Raw genomic sequence first — 20,180 nt, 5'->3', positions numbered from 1 at the left:
CGTTCTGGCAAAAACGAAATGCCCTTTGACCTTAAAACATTAAAAATTAATATCAATTTCCTGAATGTTTTCCCACACATTACAAATAATTTTGGGCTTATCCTTAGGCTTAGATTGACTAAACCTACTTAGTTTCTAGATTTAGATCTAATAAGTTAGTCTAGAGTTAGAGTAACACCTTTTTAGTTTTAGTAAAATCACGACACTTCATTTTTCTAAATTAAAGATAGAAAACTAACAAGAAATAATTAAAAAACAAACACCAAAATCATTAAGCGTAGTCCGTAGGCGTAGTTCAAGTTGTACCATTGAATTCATTGATGATTGAATGAATGATTGTATGTGTTTACAGTGTTAATTAAGATTAAAGTATTTATTAACTAGATTTATGATTTTGTCGTTTCAGTGTTAGTGAATCGCTAAAGAGTCTCATTATATAATAAGACGTAACAAGTGGCGCCCTGATATATTTTTGATCTGTCATGTAATTTGTATTAGACGATCGATATAGATCTAGAATCTAGACTGACATTAATAAATCTTGTCACAATCTGTGCGATTAGAAATTAATATTTTTATCATTTTTTTTTCTTATCGCAATTTTATGCTTTTTTTTTTTCTTAGCGCAGTTTTATGCTTTTAGCTTTCTCAAAACGCTATCACTTGTCTGGACCAGTGGGAAGGAGGGGGTATCTGGGTGAATGTTGCAGTGATCAAAAACAAAATAATTATCTTCTTATCTTATTATAATACAGACGTTACTTCAAAAAAGATGATTACGTCCTACGCGTCATGCATTTAGTCATACATATTAACCAATGACTTAAATTCTGCCAAGTCACTGGTTTTCCTGGCTAGCCGAATTAATTACCAATTATTAAATAACAAATTAATTGTTTTTTTTAAATTGATTATTGTTTTGTCAGGTAAAAAAATGTACAAATTTAAGTTTTAGCTTGATCTAATATTGGGTGTGGGAGAAATTTACAAACTTTTTACCAGTAACTTGACAGAGTGAGTTGATATAAGCTTTGTAAAAAGTAAAGTAGCATTTATACATAAAACACTGAACCATAATCTTGAAATATGAAAGCAAAACCTAATAAAATACTCAGAAAGACACAAAGATAAAGTACAAATGTACTAATGCTCCTTCTTCCCTAGTACTATTACTGTATTAAGTGTATTAGAGCATGGAATGGGTTGCCTAAATCAGCTAGGAAAACCATCTACTTGTCAGAATTTAAGTCATTGGTTAACATGCATAACTAGAATGACCTTTTTTTTTTAAGTATATGCATTTTTTAAGAGAAGATATAGATATTCTAGACTAGGTCTAGAATACAGAAAATACTGTTATTAACACTAGTACTATACTAGTGTTACCAGTGTTGTTGTTTTTTTGTGACGGTAGGCACCTGTACCGCACACCTTCACCCTTTTCAATGTGGGGAGAAAATGATTACTTTTCTTGTATTTTAACGTTTATTATTAATTTATTAGTAGTTAAAAGTTAGGCAATCCATCACTGAGTACTGGCACCTATTTTTTTTTTAAAGCACTGTGTGTTACTATAGTAATAGTATGACTATAGTAAAGACTGAAGTATTACAATACATACTCTGGTGTACTCATTCATTTATCTATTTTTTCTAGTCTTGTTACACTCTAGTACTATACTAGTACTAGAGTTGATCTACTAGTTCTTGATCTAGTATAATAGCTAATTTTTAAGCTTAATTAGCCTTAAGCTAATTGAATTTAATATCTTTAAATTTTAAATTAATCACAGACGCTAGACACATACATCAGACCTAGTCTATAGATTAAGCTAAAAAAATACTCAAAAAGATACAAAGATGAAGGCACATTTCTTATTCCATATGCTAGAAAAATGTGTACATAGCTCCTTCTTTCCTAGTGCTATTAGAGCATGGAGTGGGTTACCTGAATCAGCCAGGAAAACCATGACTTGATAGAGTTTAAGTCACTGATTAACATGCATGAATAGATTGAGATTGATACAAGGACATGTATATATATATAGGACATAAACATTTTCTCTTTTGAAGTAACATTTGTAACTTATAAGATTCTATTGCTATAATTACTATAGCTCAATAGTATATTATTATGCAAAACAATAAAGTAATCATTCATGAAAGCTTAAATATTTTTCAGAGATTTGAATGAAATGGCATCTATACCTCAGTTTGCTGTTGTTACAACTTTTGGAAAATATGTCAACATTCTTGAAAAAAACACCAAACATACAGTAAGATTTGTTAGGAGAAAATTGTAGATTTATTTTTACAACAGGTCTAGTTGTTCAAATTACTGACCACATCACCTAGTACTTTATAACTCCAAGTATAGCGATCTTAATGATTGGTACATCTCTTATAGAATTGATTTCCCATTACAGCTTTGTTAGAGATCTGTTACTGTACTTATTTTCCTCTCTCTCTCCTCCACCCAGTGTCTATCTTGCCAATATTATAAATAAGGTTTACTTTTTCTTTTTTACGTCATGGAAGAACATTAGTTTTTATTTCCTTTAGATATTAACATTTTCATTGTTGCTTGATATTTTCAAAGTATAGGCACATTCCTCGTCCCATATGCTAGGACAAATTTGTACAAATACTCCTTCCCTAGTCAAATAGGAGAAAACTGTGTTCCTTTGACTAGATCTAGATTTATCCTCATTTATCCCTAGTGCTATTGGAGCATGGGGTGGGTTGCCTGAGCCAGCCAGGAAAACCAGTGACTTGGCAGAATTTAGGTCATTGGTTAATATGCATGACTAAATGCATGACGCGTAGGACGTAATCATTTTCTTTTTTGAAGTAACGTCTGTATTATATAAGATAAGTTAAATGTAAAACCATGGTTTGTATAGTGTTAATGTGTCTGAAAGATATTCATGCAAAATAAAAACAATTTAGTAAACAAGCTTCAGTCTTTAACAAGTAGTCTCCCTTGTTTTTAAATAATCTAAACAAACAATAAAGCAGCGGTTCTCAACCTTTTAAGCTTTTTACAATCCCCCACTCTGCCGCCCCCCCCCCCTTCACACATGCACATACAGCAATAGAAGAATAGACAAAAACAATTCTTGAGAACCCCTGCAATAAAGTCTTCACCAATTGATCATGCTTAGAATTGTGATCTGTACCCAGAACTGAATGATAAAATATTTGAATAATAAGAATGATATATCTCTGTTTCATCCTGAAACCATGATAGAAACTAATTTTGACCATTAAGTGGTCGTAGAGGCTCCCTATGTTGTAAAAACTGCAGCATTATCCACTCACCAAGGAGCAACATTTGCTTGTTTAACTACGTTAGATGAGAAACTGTGGACAGTTTCATTGGTTCAAACTATTAACTGTTTACTCTTTCTAGTATGACCCTGCATTGAAGTCGTCAATATTTTCCTCTCACTAATTATTTTTTCTAAATTGGTTTTAATAGTTTGTTTTTCCTTCTTTCCTCAACCAAATTATAAAATTCATAATAAGCTTACTAACCAATAATATGAAAGTAAACTTCAAAAGTAAATATGCTCAAGACATTCAATCAAATAACTTACACTATTAGAACTTCTTGAGGTGATTTTTTTTATTGCAGTCATCTCACAACTTTATAGCTATACATGGTGTCATACACACATTCTTTTATTATTTCATTGATATTTAACCATGTAAATACAAGATATTGTATATATGCATTACATTAAATAACTCATTGACACCAAAAGACTTTGACAAAACACAGAATTTTAATTAACTAACAATAAGTGCCAAACGGCAGCATCATGACTGAACCAGCATTGGAAGTTTTGTCCTTTTTTAACAATGCAAAACTCAAAAGCATTAAGACAATGCAAATGCTAAGACATTTAAACTGGGGTAATTTTATTTTATTGAATAGTTTAAAATAATTAAAGGAAAAAAAATCTTTGCTTGAAAGTAAAGTGAAACAGAATTCAAAACGTTTATAGTTAACACTTACACAGACATCATTGATTCAGAACATTGAGAGTGACAGATTACATAAAAGTAAATTTTTTTTTTTTTACTTTACTATTACCCATTAAGAAAAAATAATTATAAAATTGTTTAACTAGGTAAAAATGTCCGTTCTAAATATAGTATCACAATTCTAAATTTAGATCTGATTCAGAGAGATATTAGAATAATGGAGTCAATGTTTTATTTCAGGTAGTTGTAGAAGCTCCCTATGTTGTAAAAACTGCAGCATTATCCACTCACCAAGGAGCAACATTTGCCTGTTTAACTACGTTAGATGACAAACTGTGGACAGTTTCATTGGTTCAAGCCCCTAAACAGATATCTGACAGGTTACAAAATAATGAATTTTATTATTTGAAAGAAAAAATATTTTTAAAAGTAAATGTTTTAACATTTTTATCTTCATTAATGTTGCGCTAAGTAAAAATACAATTTTTAAAATAATTATTATTAAATTTCCCTTCTAAACCCATAGATCAGTTCCTAACAATCTCTTTTTGAGAGAAGTACAATATTGAATGGTTTAATCTATTTAATCTCTTTTTTTTTACAATGAACTTAAAGAGCAAAAACATTTCATTGCATTGGATTCTTCTATTTGTTCTCACTTCAAGAGAAAATATTTAACAAATTTGTTTAGAAAATAAAATTTCTAACTGTTTGCTGCAGGAATAATTTATCAAAATTGTAACTGCACTGTTAATTTCATTAAAAAAATTGGCTATACTATTTATTTCATAATTTGGAAATTGTATATATATACAAAATATTGAAAAACACACAAAGATGACATTTTAAAAAAATTCTGATAATATTTAGTGTTTGCTGTGAAGATGAAGAAGACTTTATGGATTCAGACGACATTTTCGGTGAACTTCTGGATCCGAACAATGATGGAGAAACATGCCACCAAGAGTGGCTGCCATTACATAGTGACCCAAATGTTACGAAAATAACTGTAAAAGCTGATGACCTGTTATATAGGTCAGACCTACCCATCCTTGATGTTGCATTGTGGAATAATTTGGTTGCCATAATTCACGAAGACTCAGATAAATCTATTTTAAGAGTTTTCAGGATTGAAGAGCAGGAAATCTCTCACAAAATGAAACGGCTTTTAAAAGTTATGCAGAATATTGACCTTGGAGTTAATGCGAACCTTTTTAAAGGTAAGATCGTGCTGTTACGCAATGTCATCTTTGATTTCTTTTTTAACTATACCACTATTCCCATTAGTTATAGCAAATTTTTTAATGAACCATATTTAGGTACAGGCTATGTCTGGTATTTTATATCTTGCAATTTGGAATTTAATATGTGGCTAAAGAGGCCAATCCTTGATTAGGTCAGTTGGAGAGATCACATAGACTATATATCACAAAAATACTATATAAATAATATACTATATAAATAATATTTGCATCCATCATTTTTCCCATTACCTCAAAGTCAAATTATTGATTGAAGTGGATATGGACAGATAATCATAACTTAAACATCATGAAAGAAATGATACCATTATCAAAGTTGAGATTTTTTTGAGGATCCATTAATTTTCTCTTCATCAAGTAGGTAGTTCAAAATGTGTGGAACACCACTTGGCATTTCCTAGTCTACATGTCACACTTCAGTCCACAGGCTGGACAATAGGTCTAGGCTGGTTAAAGTTGTGTGGCATCGCATAATCAGATGACCAGTGCCAGGTTACATTACAAAAGTGTGTGAAAAAATGTGCTAGTTGTGATATAATGATATTAATTGAACCCAGTCGTGACACTAGGAATAAAAATGGCACAGAAACTCTTAATTTGGTCATTAATTTAAAAACAAATTAAAATATGTTTATTTATATTTTTTTTTTACCAGAAATTGCAAGAAATAAAAAAAGGTCTCCAAATTGATACATTTTATTTCTTTCATTTAGGTGAAGCACGTCAGAAAAGATTGTATTTTGTTCTTCAGCAAGAAAAGTTTTCTGGCTCCCAGAATTATTCCCCATCTTTAGTTCATTTACCCAAGGCTATGTTTATATCATTGTTTGGAAGGGAGGCAAGTGTGTTCAACTCACCTGTTTTGTTGGTATGTTTGAACTCGGGAAAAGTTATGTCCCATGTCATTGGACATAACAAGCATCAAAGCTCGTCACCTAGACTTCCTGTCATCTGTCAGTTGAACTCTGACATTGTGACTGTGTGTCAGGTTTTTGTAAAGTGGCCAGAAGAGCAAAATGGACAAACCCAAGATATCATTTCTGCTCTGTCATCAGCCTTGCAGGCAAAAAATCCTAGATTAAATAAAGACAGTGAGAAAGAGGCTGGGACTGAAGTAGGCTTTCTGATTATCAGCGTCACTGGTTGGTACTTTTTAATGATTATTTGTAATCGCTTTTATTTTTTGTTGAAATTTTAGATGTTGCAATAATTTTAATGTAACTTGTTTTTATTTGCTGAAGATTTTAACAGTCTAAAAAGATGTAGAAATATTATCTGCATTATAAAGAGTTGTCAAACACTTACTAAAATTGTTAGTCTCTAATTTAATTTTGGTTTCAGTGGGGAAAAAAAATAATTTTGGATTAAGTTTTTATGTCATTAATGTTTGATTTCGTTTGTGCTGAAAAATTCAAACCTAAACAGTTTAAATCAAAAGTTTTTTGTTTCTCACACTCGTCTTTGATCTGCGCTTTATTTATTACAAACGCTCCTTCTTCCCTAGGGCTATTAGAGCATGGAATGGGTTGCCTGAGCTAGCCAGGAAAACCAGTGACTTGGCAGAATTTAAGTCATTGGTTAATATGCATGACTAAATGCATGACGCGTAGGACGTAATCATCTTCTTTTTTGAAGTAACGTCTGTATTATATAAGAAGAAGAAGACATATGATGTACACAACAAAAAAAATTACAAGCCAGGGAAAACATAATTAGCCGTGTGTGATCTGGTCATTCCTCCACCAATTTTTTCTTTCTCCATAATCAAGTGCATGAAAAAAGGGCACATTTAGTGGGTTTTATTGTGCCTGGACTATTTCTGACTATTACAAAACTTACATCCCATATGCCCTGGTAAAGGTGTGACTAATCCATTCCAAAATATTAACCCTCCATCTCCTGTTGTTTGTTTCTGTTTCTCTTCTGCCTGATAATGTATAGTTTTATTTCTTTATTCCTAATTACATCGTATAAGAAGGGTTAAATATGTACACATATATCTTAAATGAAACCAACATTCTTTAGAATGGTTAGAAACTACGGTATTCAAATTGGCAAATGTCATTTCTCTTTGTTTTATTAAAAGCAACTCTTCAGGACAGTAGTTTGTTTTAAATTTTAAAAACATCATTTGGCAATTCAATCGTTTAACAGTATGTAACTTACTGTTGTAAATTTCACATGTTATATTGAAGAGAAACTGGGGTATGAATGTATATCTTGAGTGCTATCGTACACATTGTTTGCTCTAATTATGTATTGTTTTTTTTTTTTGCAATGCACAACTTAAAACAAATTTCCTCACGGATAATAAAGATTATTTTCCACCCACCGAACAGGCTGTAAGTTTCCACCATGCTCTGGCTATAATTCAAAAAACAGAAATGGAAAAGTGGTTTGAGTGCTGGGACAAGTCCCAAAAAGCCTGCGGAGTCTGGGAGCGCATGAGGCGCCCTGGCTGCACTTTCCCATGGTGGAGGCTGTCCAGGCCTGAGCAAGCTATTATAGCACAGTGCAGGATAGGCCACTGTCCCGTTGGCTCATATTTCTCACGGCTATGATCAAATTTAAATTCATGACCATGAAACCGTGCCTCATAATCTGTTTGACTGCCCCAGACTTGCTGATCTGTCTCAACAGGTCTGGAAAACCAAAAATTCTCGACCTGTATGGTGACATGCATGCACTACCCAATACAGCAAAGTTTCTGTCCAGGGCTTAAGCAAGAGAGGATTTGAGCCTCACAAGCCCTCACTCAAATGGAGATTTATGATGATAATGAATAAAGATTATTATTATTATTATTTCTTTTGAAATATATTTCTTCTACTAGGTGAATGCTGCTTGATTGTATCTCAAGGTCAAGAAACTTCATCTCCATCTGTTTTATTATTTTCATTACCCTCTGAAGTACAGAGTTGCATTGTTCAAGGGAGACAACTGGTTTATAGCACTCAAAACTCTGTGGAGGTCTGTGAGCTCAAACTTTGTCAAGTACCTGGCCACTGTCAGTTATCAGTTGTGCCAGAAAATAAAACTCTGCTCAGGAAAGTGAAAATTTCAAATTTGGTTTCTTGCCTGTCAGATGGTCATAAAAATGAGGGTAAACATGTTTTCATTCTGTGTGTTTTGATCTAGTTCTAAAATTTATTACAAGATTTTTCATATTATTTGCATTACATGCTTTTCTTAAAATTATGCAACACTTGTCATAAGCTTATGTTTTCAATATCAAATTAACTATAAAGATGTTTACCATATCTGATACCATTAATCATGACTTATATTCTGATTATCAAAGGGATGGCACTATCACTGTGCTCATGATATATGTTTATAAATTGTTTTCTTAAATGAATCTCAATTGCCTTTAAAATAGTGAAAACAATTTTAAAATTGAATCTCTGTCAAAATTAAATCAATTTGTTAAAATTGAACTAATGTGTATTATTAATTTCTGAGGAAAAAAAAAAAGAATTTAAAATGTATGGTTCCTTGATAAATATTTGACAATAAAAATATTTCTAAGTCATTTTTATCAAATTGATACGTTCAAAGCTTGATACATACATTAATTTGATACTTTCTTAATTTGATACATAAACAAGTCAAAACGGATCCTTAATTGGAAAAGCTACATAAATGCATAGTATATTAATTTTATTGTTAAAGAATAGTACCTAATAGGCATACAACAGCTGTGAGGGGGGAGTGGATTATTATTAAAATTATCTGATCAGATAAACTGGCTTTTAGCAAAGAAGTTATTTTAATTGTTTACAATTTTCATAAACTGCTGTAAGGCATGAAAAATTGGAGCAGTGTTAGACAGCAACATTCTCGGCATTACCATGCACTGTAGTATATTTTTTTAATTGAATCTTTATATAATATTTAATTGGTTAAATATTGTTTTTTGCTGTTTGAAAATTTATCTGAAAGAATAAATGGAAAAATAATTTTATCCACAGATGATACTGTTGTAGCTGTAACAAATGACTTGAAAGTGTTAGAAATTTCCGTCAGATCTGAAGAACCAAATATTTCACTTGAAGCAAGTTCGCTATCTTTTTCTGATATTCTTCACAACATAGGTCAGTGCACTGAAAAAATTAAAGAAATAAAAACTAAATCTTCTTCCTTGGACTCCTTTTTGGTTCAGATGAACATCCTGGCAAGTTTGAAACAAGGACATGAAGATTTGAGCAGCACACAGCAAACTGGCCAGGCAGAGCCAATCATTAGCTGCTCATGTGACATTGTATCAACAATAGATGGCTATAGCAGACACTGGGCATTGAATATAGGGCTTTTAAACCAAAGTTCTGTTGCTTTATCCAGTGATTGGTCTCTTGCTGTTCTTGTCTGTTCACTAGACCCCGTCGAACATCAGCAGGAACACATCTCTAAAGTCCACACGTTTTCATTGTCACAAAGACTGCCATCCAAAAGTAGACTTGAATTTCATGTGCCAGTTAATACTTTTGTACTGGGGAAAACTTGTCCAAAGTTACTAGTGACCTTGTCCTTAGTCCTACATTTTAAAAACTTACATTTCTTGCCAGATAGTTTTAAAAATCAATGCCAAAAAGGAATCTGTGTTTTCTTAACTTCAAAAACTTTGGACATTTTGAACTTTGTTTACCAGTTACCTCCTGGAGATACATCACAGGCTACTGGTAACATCAATGAAGGTTGTGTCGACAAATGTGTTAACCAGCTGGCTGAAGCGCGAGTCAAGGGCAGCGTTTCTAGTTTTGCAACAGTATCTTGTAGTCTAAGTACCACAGTTGGAATACCTGCTGCTGCAGGTAAGCTATTTCAAGCCATTTTTAGCGGCCCCCGAAAGGGAAAAAGACGCTATTAGTTTTGTGTGAATGTTTGTCCATCTGTCCTTCTGTCTGTCCTGTTTAGATCTTGTAAACTAGAAAAGATAGTGAAAATCCAACATCATTATATTTTAGTTCATTCTAAGTTCGGATGCAACGGCTACTTTTTTCTTTTCTAAAAGCGAAAATCAAATTTTAAAAAATCACTTATGCAAGCAGTTTTTTGATAAAAATACACCACTTTTACAACTATTCACTATTAATAGTAACAAACATGGGAGGCTCTTTAGTAGGGGAGATGACTATTTACCATATTTTTAACACATTTATGCAAATGGTTTTAGATTTTGTGTTAAAAAATTATTTTCTTTACATTTGTATTGCTACGTTATGTAAGTTCTGTCCTACTACTACATTTACCCAAAAATGTTTACTTTGTTTTTAAGAGAAAAAAATCTATTTAGTATGCATATAAGTTGGACATAATTTAAAACAACAATTAATAAGTATGTTTTCATATTATCGCATGAACTGCAGTGCCACCGAACTAAAGGAATTTTTTTTTTTTTTTTTAAAGGAAATGTTTTTTTCTTTTTTTTTTTAGGATTTGAATAAGAGATTGACCCTTTACAAAACAATTAGATCAACTCGATATTCATTATAAGACATCAGTTAGGCCAGGTTCACATTTAACATTTTCACTTTCACCTATCCCTTGGTCTGCTGGACCGCTGGGGCACCACACAAGATCTGTCAACCTTCTTTCTCCATTCTTCTCTGTCATTTGTCTTTGATAGAATTTATTCTGATGTTCTTTCTGAAAATATTGATACCTGCCTTTTTACCTGCCTGGCTGGACCACTTCAGGGGCCGATTTTTGAGTTTGTGTTTTCACACAAACTATCTTTGTAACCTTGTTTTTTTTTAGCTTTACCTCATTAGCACAAAAAATTGCTACATCTCCCAAGAAAAAAGTACTTTTTTTTTTCACTCCATTGTTTTCTTGCATTAGTATAAAATAATCCTTCATTCCATGAAATATGAAATTAAATTACAAGCATTCGTTGAATTTAAAATTATGTTATGCAATTTTCCCACTAGACATTAAACATTTAGACATTTAGCATTCAATCATACATCAAAAATATTAAATCCTTGGTGCAACATAAATAATTTTAAAATACAGTGCTACCTTCATAAATAATTTTAAACCACAGTGATACTTACATACATAATATTTTACCACAGTGCTACCTTCATAAATAATTAATATCACAGTTGAAGTAAAATACTGTGTTCGAATTAAGTTCTACTTAAAATACATAGGTCAGTGCTAGTAAACAGTCTCTGACAATATATGGTCATTTTATTTAATACTTTCATATTTTATTTGCTTTTTTTTCTGTATTTGTGTGTGTGTGATCTAATTTAATTAGTATGACCTCTTTAGCTAGGAAGTTTGCCAGCTCGTGTGATGTGTTGGAATTATTGCTGCCATTGTTAGACAAAGGATTGTTTACAAATTCGTCCTGCCAACTTCAGATGCCATCCGGTGCTCTTCTGGTGATCTCTGTGGGTAACACCACACAAGACCCTGATCTAGTCAGACTGTCACATGATCTTAAGTATTTTGTGACCATAAGAAGCAGCGATGTAGTCCTTCTAAGTGAAATGAGAGACGCTGTCAAAAATAAACTTAAGGTAATGTCAGGATAATCTGATGACTGCTTGCGCTTTAGTTATAACAGTTTAAAAACTTCATTTTTTATGCTTTATGTAGAGTTTGTAGTTCATTTACTGGACTGATATAAATTTTTTTATGCATAAAACTGAGTTGGTGCAAATATAATGAGAAGTGTTCCTTTGGATCACACCAGCAAGGTCAAGGGAGGGACCATGATGCATGGGCCACCCATGACCCCTTTACTTAAGGCCCAGTAATGTGCCCATATGCTGCAAAGTGGCTAAAATCAATTATCAAACTTTTTTTTTTTTTTTTTTGGTTTTGTTTTAGCATAAAAATTAATTAAAGTAACACTCCTCCAATGGGGAATATCATTTGTCCAGGCTTATGGCACATTTTAAAACACAACAAAGCAAATAATAGAAAGTAGTTGGACTTTCTCTGCTGCTTGATTTGTGTAGTCTGACATTAAGTAATTTGTCGGGCACGACATGGCCTTCAATTGTGCTGATATGCCAAAAACCCAAAATATCAAATATTAAGTAATTTGTCACTTTTAGAGATTATTTAAAAAAAAAAAAAAAGTTTCAAGAGTGAAAAAGATGAATGAAATAAATGCTATCACTGACATCTATTACAGTTTCACAATATTTTATGTTTTCATGTGTCGGAGACAAGGAGCCATCCACATTTGCTTTTTCTGTGGAGGATTCTCTGGCATTGGTATTACAATTTAATGAAATAAATTCAATGTTTGATTGCTTTAATTATAACATAGCTGATACTCACATATGTCTCACACAAATCCCTAGTGCAAAGCCCTCAGCTAGACGAAAGTGGTCATCATCGAACCACGATGGACAAACTATAGATAAGCCTGTGCTTACACCATGTAATAGACTATCTGTGTTTTTCTTTGGTCTAAAACTACACCAACTTACACTCTTACACTGAGAAAGAAATATATCACACTATTGATCAAACAGAACTTGTCTCATACTTTAAAAGGGGAATAATTCCACATTTACAGCCATATATCTCAGTATTGTAAGATTTACAGCCATATATCTCAGTACTGTAAAAAAAATAATATTTTTATGTGTAAAAAAATAATCAAGACTATTTAATTAGCTAATAGGTTAATTTTTCATATTGATTCATGTTTTTTTAATGACTTAGAGTAACTGTGCAAAGTTTCAACTTGATAATATTCAAAGTTTGTACCAGACAGTCAGATGATAGAAGCTTTATTAAAAAAAAGACATTTGTAATAAGTATCACAAATTTAGTTTGAAATATATTTGTAATTGTTGCGTACATCTGTTGCTGTCTATTTGTCTGCAACATCCCAGATAAACCACAAACTTGGTGACAAGCTGGAAACAAGGTCAAACGTTGAGCTGCAACAAATTTTAGACAGGGCAGAGGCAAGTTATCTCCCCTTCTTTCATGCCATGTGTATAAAAGAGCAATAAATAATTTTCAAAAAAGTGAAAAGCTTGTTGATTAAAATACTAAATACTGATATGACATAGATCTATACAATATTACATTACAGCAAGCAGTGAACCTTTTTTTTTCCTCTCTTTCTTTTCCCAGATTGTCAAAGAGTTTTTATGCCAATGTCTAATGAATTCCTCCAATGAAAATGTTTCAAAGATAGCATGTGACATGTTGAATAAGTTTGAATCTGTGGAATGTTTAATTTGATCTTGAAATGTTGGTTAATAAAAGTGATTTATATGGATGTATTTTTTTAAAATCCATTTTTGTTTGTTTGTCACATTTATATTTGAAATCAATCCAAATCTTTCAAGACATGATAATTAAACTGTTAGACCACATTGACATATGTCAAAATAATGAACTCTTTTTTTATTTTTTACGTCAGGCTTATGAGACCTTGACCTAAGTGACAGCAGTGCAAGTTCGGAGTTTCTTAATTCACGTGTAGGTTATGGCAGTGGCATAGCTAGGAAGGGGTGGGGGGGGGGGCCAAATTTGAAAATCACCCCTGGGACTCACAGTGAGTGTCTGAAATGTTAAATATGCCATTATCTCATGTCATGATGTAGAATATCAGAAATGCATGGGACACTAAAGTGATCAAGCCCCGGGCCCCCAAATCCCCAGTTACGCCTCTGGGTCAAGGATATATACGCATAATAATCTTCTTTTTTTTTATTTTTACTGTAGCTTTGGCTTGTAACACAAGGTCGTTCTGTTTTGTGCAATTATTTGACGTCTCGGGAGATGATCTTCTCCCTTTACAACTTCGCATGTGACCAAAGAGGCCAATACTTGATACACATCTCCGGTCGGGGGGGGGGGGGGGGTTGGGCATTGGCCACCACCAGACACTGCATCGCTTTCAGCCTTTTCCTACTTCTGGTGTGTTCGCCACCTGCGATCCATGTGGATCTATCCAGTGCTTCTTTCTACCAACGTGTCGTGTCGATTCTGAAGAGCTTTATGTCGCGCTTGCAGGCATCAGTGGACGACCTGCAGCCAGCGCCTCCTGCCTTCTGTTAGATCAGCAGACGATACTTCTTGTGGGAGTCGAATATGTGAACATGTCCCAGCCAGCCAATGCGTCTACTGCTGATAACAGGAAGTTAGTCTTTCTAATTCTATAAATACCGTACCGTTAGTAATATTTCGATAGCTGCTTCTTGGCTATCCGTAAACAAGTGTAGTAAATATCGTATAGCAATGCTACCTAACCTATCAATAATTTGTGTTAATTTGGATGAGAATTGGTAAATACTTATCGCTGACTGACGAAGTTGTTTTTTTTCTTTTCTATTCAGCTGAAATACAAGAACCAACCTGATTCTCTGATTTGATTAGACATCTGATAACTAGTTAATAAAAAAAAAAAAAACTCACTTAGCTATTGTCTGATACAACGCTGGGAGAATTTGCTTTCAAAGTAGGTCACTTGTATAAATCTGATAGGAAAAAAAAATTACTGTCATTATCTAGGACACGACCTGATAAAACTACTATTCATTTCAAGTATACTTAAAACAAACGAACTTATCTACCCTTACTGGCTAGGGTCAAGTTCATTCATTTAAATCAGGGGTGGGCAACATTTTTGTATCGAGGGCCGCATAAAAAAAAATGGGAATGGCAGGCCATATATATATATATATATAATAACTGTGTAGAATGTCTTTTAATATTCATAATTACACATTATTATATTCACGTTTCTTTTTTTTTTTCGAACACTTCACGTTGAGGAATTACAACAAGAGTTAGCTTTTAAACCAATTTTACGATTTTTTTTTCATTGCTGTTTTTTTTTTCCCCCAACATCCCCACAAATATACAGTTGTACGTAATGCGCAGTATTTTACTTTCTACACTCATGCATAATGTTCCGGAACTGTGGAACTAGCCTAGTAGATTACCCTTTTGACTGCTGTCACAAGGATGGCAGCCTGGTCGTGCGGTTTGCGAGCTGGGCTGTCGTTCAGATTTATCGATGGTCTAGGGTTCAAACCTTGACGCTCCCATCCCCCGTCGTCCTGCGGGAGGTTTGGACTAGGAAGTAATTATCTTCAACTCTGAAGGAACATCCGAAACATGCAAAACAAACAAACAAATTACAGTCAGTCAACATTGACCAGTGATTATACTTGTTTAGTTTACACACACACACACACACACACAAATGCTCCTTGTGGAGCATCACCAGATAATGCTGACCATGCACCTTTAATGGTGCATACTAAATCAAGAGACCCGAACAAGACTCTCATTTGCCTTGCCCATGCCAAGGTACTTGATACTTTGGATTACTTTGTTCCTAAATCGGAACTACCTGAGGTTAACACCCCTAGCTTTATAAGGTACTTGATACTTTGGATTACTTTGTTCCTAAATCGGAACTACCTGAGGTTAACACCCCTATCTTTATTAGTTCCAAATACTGCGCAAATCTCTATAAAAATATAATGAAGTTTTATGCAGCTTTGTGCAAACTTTCCTGTTTAGAGTTTATGGTTGGGATATTTTTTAATAATAATAATAAAAAAACCAAGATCGAGCTCCATCAGTTGTTACACTTGCTATCTTGTTCCAAGCTTACCCAACACTCAACACAGTTCTTCATAGCATTGATTTTTAAGGCACCACTGAGTCCACTCAACTTATCTTATCTTATATAATACAGACGTTACTTCAAAAAAGAAGATGATTACGTCCTACGCATCATGCATTTAGTCATGCATATTAACCAAAGACTTAAGTTCTGCCAAGTCACTGGTTTTCCTGGCTAGCTCAGGCAACCCATTCCATGCTCTAATAGCACTAGGGAAGAAGGAGTATTTGTACAAATTTGTCCTAGCATATGGGACGAAGAATGTGCCTTTATCTTTGTGTCTTTCAGAGTATTTTTATTAAATTTTGTTTCTGTATTTGAAGATTATGGCTCGGTGTTTTATGTATAATTGCTACTTTACTTTTGAGTCTTCTGTCCTGAAGGCTTTCTAAATTTAGTGATTTTACTAAAGGTGTTACTCTAGTCAAATGTGAATATTCGTTTGTTATGAATCTCACTGCTCTATTATGTGTCTGTTCCAGTTTCTTAATGTTTTCTTGAGTTGAGGGGTCTAATGGGTACCTGACTTAAAGAGCGGTTGGTCGTTGTGCTGGCCACTAAATATATATATATATATATATATATATATATATATATATATATATATATATATATATATATATTGTCTGTGGCTCTGTTTCGTGAAAAAGAATGCAAAAGAAAAATAAATTCCGGCCGAAGAAATAAAGTTGATTGTTGAAACATTGTCGTTTCAAAAACATAGGTCAGTCCAAACATAGTCATTTTAGCTGGTTAATATTCAAATCTGGATAACTGCAAGGAATATTTTTAAAAAATTTTAAAGCCCCCCTCCCCCACCAACACGTTGCACCTCCTAGGGCTTGCCTCCCCCCCACCAGCTACATCTAGAGATTTGTGGTCCGATGTAGACAGGGCCGGTCTTAGGGCACTGCAACGTATGCGGCCGCAGTGGGCCCCGCACTTTCATAGGCCCCGCGCTGGTTGTAAATTATTAAATTAAAACCATTATAACTTATAACAGGGTTTTAATGGCCTCCTCGTTCCGTATGCTAGGACAACTTTGTACAAATGCTCCTTCTTCCCTAGCGCTATTAGAGCATGGAATGGGTTGCCTGAGCCAGGAAAACCAGTGACTTAGCATAACGTGTAGGACGTAATCATCTTCTTTGTTGAAGTAACGTCTGTTTTATATAAGAAGAAGAAGAAATTGCAAAGTATACGAAAAAAAAAGTCATGAAAATCTCCTGAAATTATTAAATTATCCTGAAAACTCATAAAAATGTCATTAAAAATAGACAACATTATCATTTTGGGGTGTCATTAAATATGGAAAACGCCAATCCTAATCGCGTTTAAAAAAAAACGGCATTGTCAACTTTCATTTAATAAAAATAAAAAGGCGAATTTACAACCAAAAGAGGAAGTTCCAATAGTTAATTTACTGTAATAGTCAGTGGCATGTAAATATAGATTCAAGATCTAAATCTGTCTTGATCTCCTAAAAAAGTAAATCTAAAAGGCAGGTGTGAATGTTTATCGGCTTTTTATTGGAAAACTACCTTCTATTGTAGATGGCTCGTAATTTAATTTGACCGTGATTTTACACTTACGAATAAAATGCAATGACGAATTTATTTTTATTACAAAAATTCTTAATTTTCACTTAAATATACTAATCCCTACCCAGACTAGGCCCCGCGCTATCCGTTTCGCATAGGGACCCGCAATATGTAGGACCGGCCCTGAATGTAGTGATTTCATGTGACCCCATTGAGAAGCGCGATCAGTGCTACGGAGTAACACTTGACCTAGATACTTAATAATGCCTCTAAAATAAATCAAGCCAAGGACTTAACCCTTTTTAACTTTATTGGTTCGTTGACGATAGATAATATACTTTGGGAAACAATAAACATACCAAGTGCTAAGATAAACGTCTCCGCGAAGCATTTTCAAGGTGTTGTCTTTAAATACAAACCTCCAAAGCTTATATTTCAAGTCTAGTTATAGTGTGGCACAGAGGCTAGAGCTTACAGTGTAGCACAGAGGCTAGAGCTTACTATTCTGTAGATACTATTTGAAATTATAGTAATTACAGGTACACTTGATCTGACCTTTTGGCATTTCACAAACAGTCGAGGAAAAAGACGAGGTAGGTTCTGTTTATATTTCAAGGTGTTCTTTTTAAATACAAACCTCCAAAGCTTATATTTCAAGTCTAGTTATGGTGTAGCACAGAGGCTAGAGCTTACTATTCTGTTTATTTCGCTTTTCAATGTCCTCAGCGAGTGATATACAAGTAAGAACGTACGCTTGTTGTCAAAATTTAGCATCCACAGAAACCAAAAGTTATTAACCCTTAAGATGCGTGTGGTAGTTTAGCCTCTATGTCTAAACATCAAGATTGTGATTTCTTTTCGTATGCATTCATTGTAAAACAACTCAGCACTTTAAGGGTTAACGAACATTTGATAAGGACAACACTTCACTTATTGACTTATTGCAACACAGATTTACTTCCTGCCTTTTGCACGAGAATGCAATAGTAATGGACCTCATTCACCAGTTGTAAACAAACAACATTTAGTCACGTGCTTCTCTATCTATTCTATACAAATTACGATCTAATTTTAATCAACAATGGTTATTACATGACAGTTTTTTCCCCAGTTATTTTATCAATATTATCACGCGACCGTTCGTTTTGGCGAAGGACTGGATAGCTTCCCTTTTAATGATGAATTTTTTTCTTACCGAAATTATCTACAAAGGGAGTTTATCTCGTATTAAGTCTAGTAGGCCTACATTGAAAACTGAATAGCTAGCTAATTGATCTTTCTAGCGTCCCCTGAAAGAGAAAAGTCATTATTATTTTTATGTAGTCTGTCTGTCACATTTAGATACCAACTAATACCAAGTACGAGAAAGTTTCTACCAATATGTCGAACTTTTTGGCTACATGTAATCTTCACGCTGGCATGCAACACTCAAGACCATGACCTCGTGCAATTTTAAAATGCTCATTGGTATGGAGCATGGGCGTAGCCAGGATTTTTTTCAGTGGGGTGGGGGTGGGGATTTCATCCCCGGTCATTTCATCTTTGGTCACTTCATCCCTGGTCACTTCGTCCCCGGTCATTTCATCTTTGGTCACTTCATCCCCGGTCACGTCATGCCCGGTCATTTCATCTTTGGTCACTTCATCCCCGGGCGTTTCATCTTTGGTCACTTCATCCCTGGTCACGTCATGCCCGGTCACTTCATCCCCGGTCATTTCATCTTTGGTCACTTCATCCCTGGTCACGTCATGCCCGGTCATTTCATCTTTGGTCACTTCATCCCTGGTCACTTCATCCCCAGTCATTTCATCTTTGGTCACTTCATCCCCGGTCATTTCATCTTTGGTCACTTCATCCCTGGTCACGTCAAGCCCGGTCATTTCATCTTTGGTCACTTCATCCCCGGTCATTTCATCCCAAATTAAATATATTTTTTTAGTCATTGTGTTGCCTTTAAGCCCTCATTCCATCTAATACATAAATATGTTTATTTAGAAGGCGTTTTGATTTTTCGATATGTCATAATAGTGTTTATAGTGTTCCCCATCCTCTCTTCAATCTTGTTGAGAAATGAAATAATATATGTAAATAAGTAGATCTATTGTAATGCGGGGGTTTTGTATTTAGTTTTATTGTTACTTGCTTGATTAAAGGGAAGTCAATATTGCATGATGTTATGATCAAAGCCACTATGTGGCGGAAGTAGTGGAACTCTTTTGAGAGAAGAGAACGATTAGAATACTTATAACCATAGACATAAATAAATATAGACTGGCCGATTAAAGAGTTTTATGAAACGAAAATTTGTGACTTGCAATTTTGTGTACTTTATTATACAGCATTTATGAGCAGTATAAAAGTTAAGTATTCATATCTATACACACCTATATATATTGTAAATAAGGAGGCAGTGTAGTTTTGTTTAATCTCTAAGAATGAAGATCATGCAACTTTTCATAATTCGGAAATCCGAATACAATAGATATACATGTTTTCAAGTTACATGAAGTTACTTCCTTTTTCCAGTCTATATTTATTTATGTCTATGATTCATATCTATTTCAGCCACACACCTATATATATATAGTGCAGTTTTTTTTAATCTCTAAGAATGAAGATCATGCAATTTTTCATAATTCGGAAATCCGAATACAATAGCTATACATGTTTTCGAGTTACATGAAGTTACTTCCTTCGGCCAGTCTATATTTATTGATGTCTATGACTTATAATCATGCCGCTCATAACCTATCTCCTGACGATC

General features: G+C 33.8%; 2 protein-coding genes across 4 annotated transcripts in view; one reads left to right on the top strand and one right to left on the bottom strand.

The window, feature by feature from the left end:
• Positions 1-20,180, bottom strand: part of LOC106061980 (proteasomal ATPase-associated factor 1-like) — a 164,626-nt gene that overhangs the window by 45,800 nt on the left and 98,646 nt on the right. The gene's annotated exons all lie outside the window — the stretch shown is intronic.
• LOC106065396 (uncharacterized) lies at positions 84-13,511 on the top strand. Of its 3 annotated transcripts, none has more exons than XM_056034083.1 (10): positions 84-154; positions 2,182-2,275; positions 4,230-4,369; positions 4,860-5,209; positions 5,965-6,393; positions 8,085-8,354; positions 9,223-10,062; positions 11,531-11,781; positions 13,117-13,191; positions 13,364-13,511. In XM_056034083.1, the coding sequence occupies exons 2-10, from the start codon at positions 2,195-2,197 to the stop codon at positions 13,472-13,474; spliced, it is 2,547 nt and encodes an 848-aa protein (XP_055890058.1). In that variant the 5' UTR covers positions 84-154; positions 2,182-2,194; the 3' UTR covers positions 13,475-13,511. The 3 variants fall into 3 exon arrangements, with proteins under 3 accessions (XP_055890058.1, XP_055890057.1, XP_055890059.1); XM_056034082.1 differs by having other exon boundaries at positions 92-338; XM_056034084.1 differs by lacking the exon at positions 84-154 and adding an exon at positions 811-1,014.

The sequence above is a fragment of the Biomphalaria glabrata genome, chromosome 6 (genome assembly GCF_947242115.1).
Source record: "Biomphalaria glabrata chromosome 6, xgBioGlab47.1, whole genome shotgun sequence".
NCBI lineage: Eukaryota > Metazoa > Mollusca > Gastropoda > Planorbidae > Biomphalaria > Biomphalaria glabrata.
This window is presented reverse-complemented; position numbering and strand designations above follow the sequence as displayed.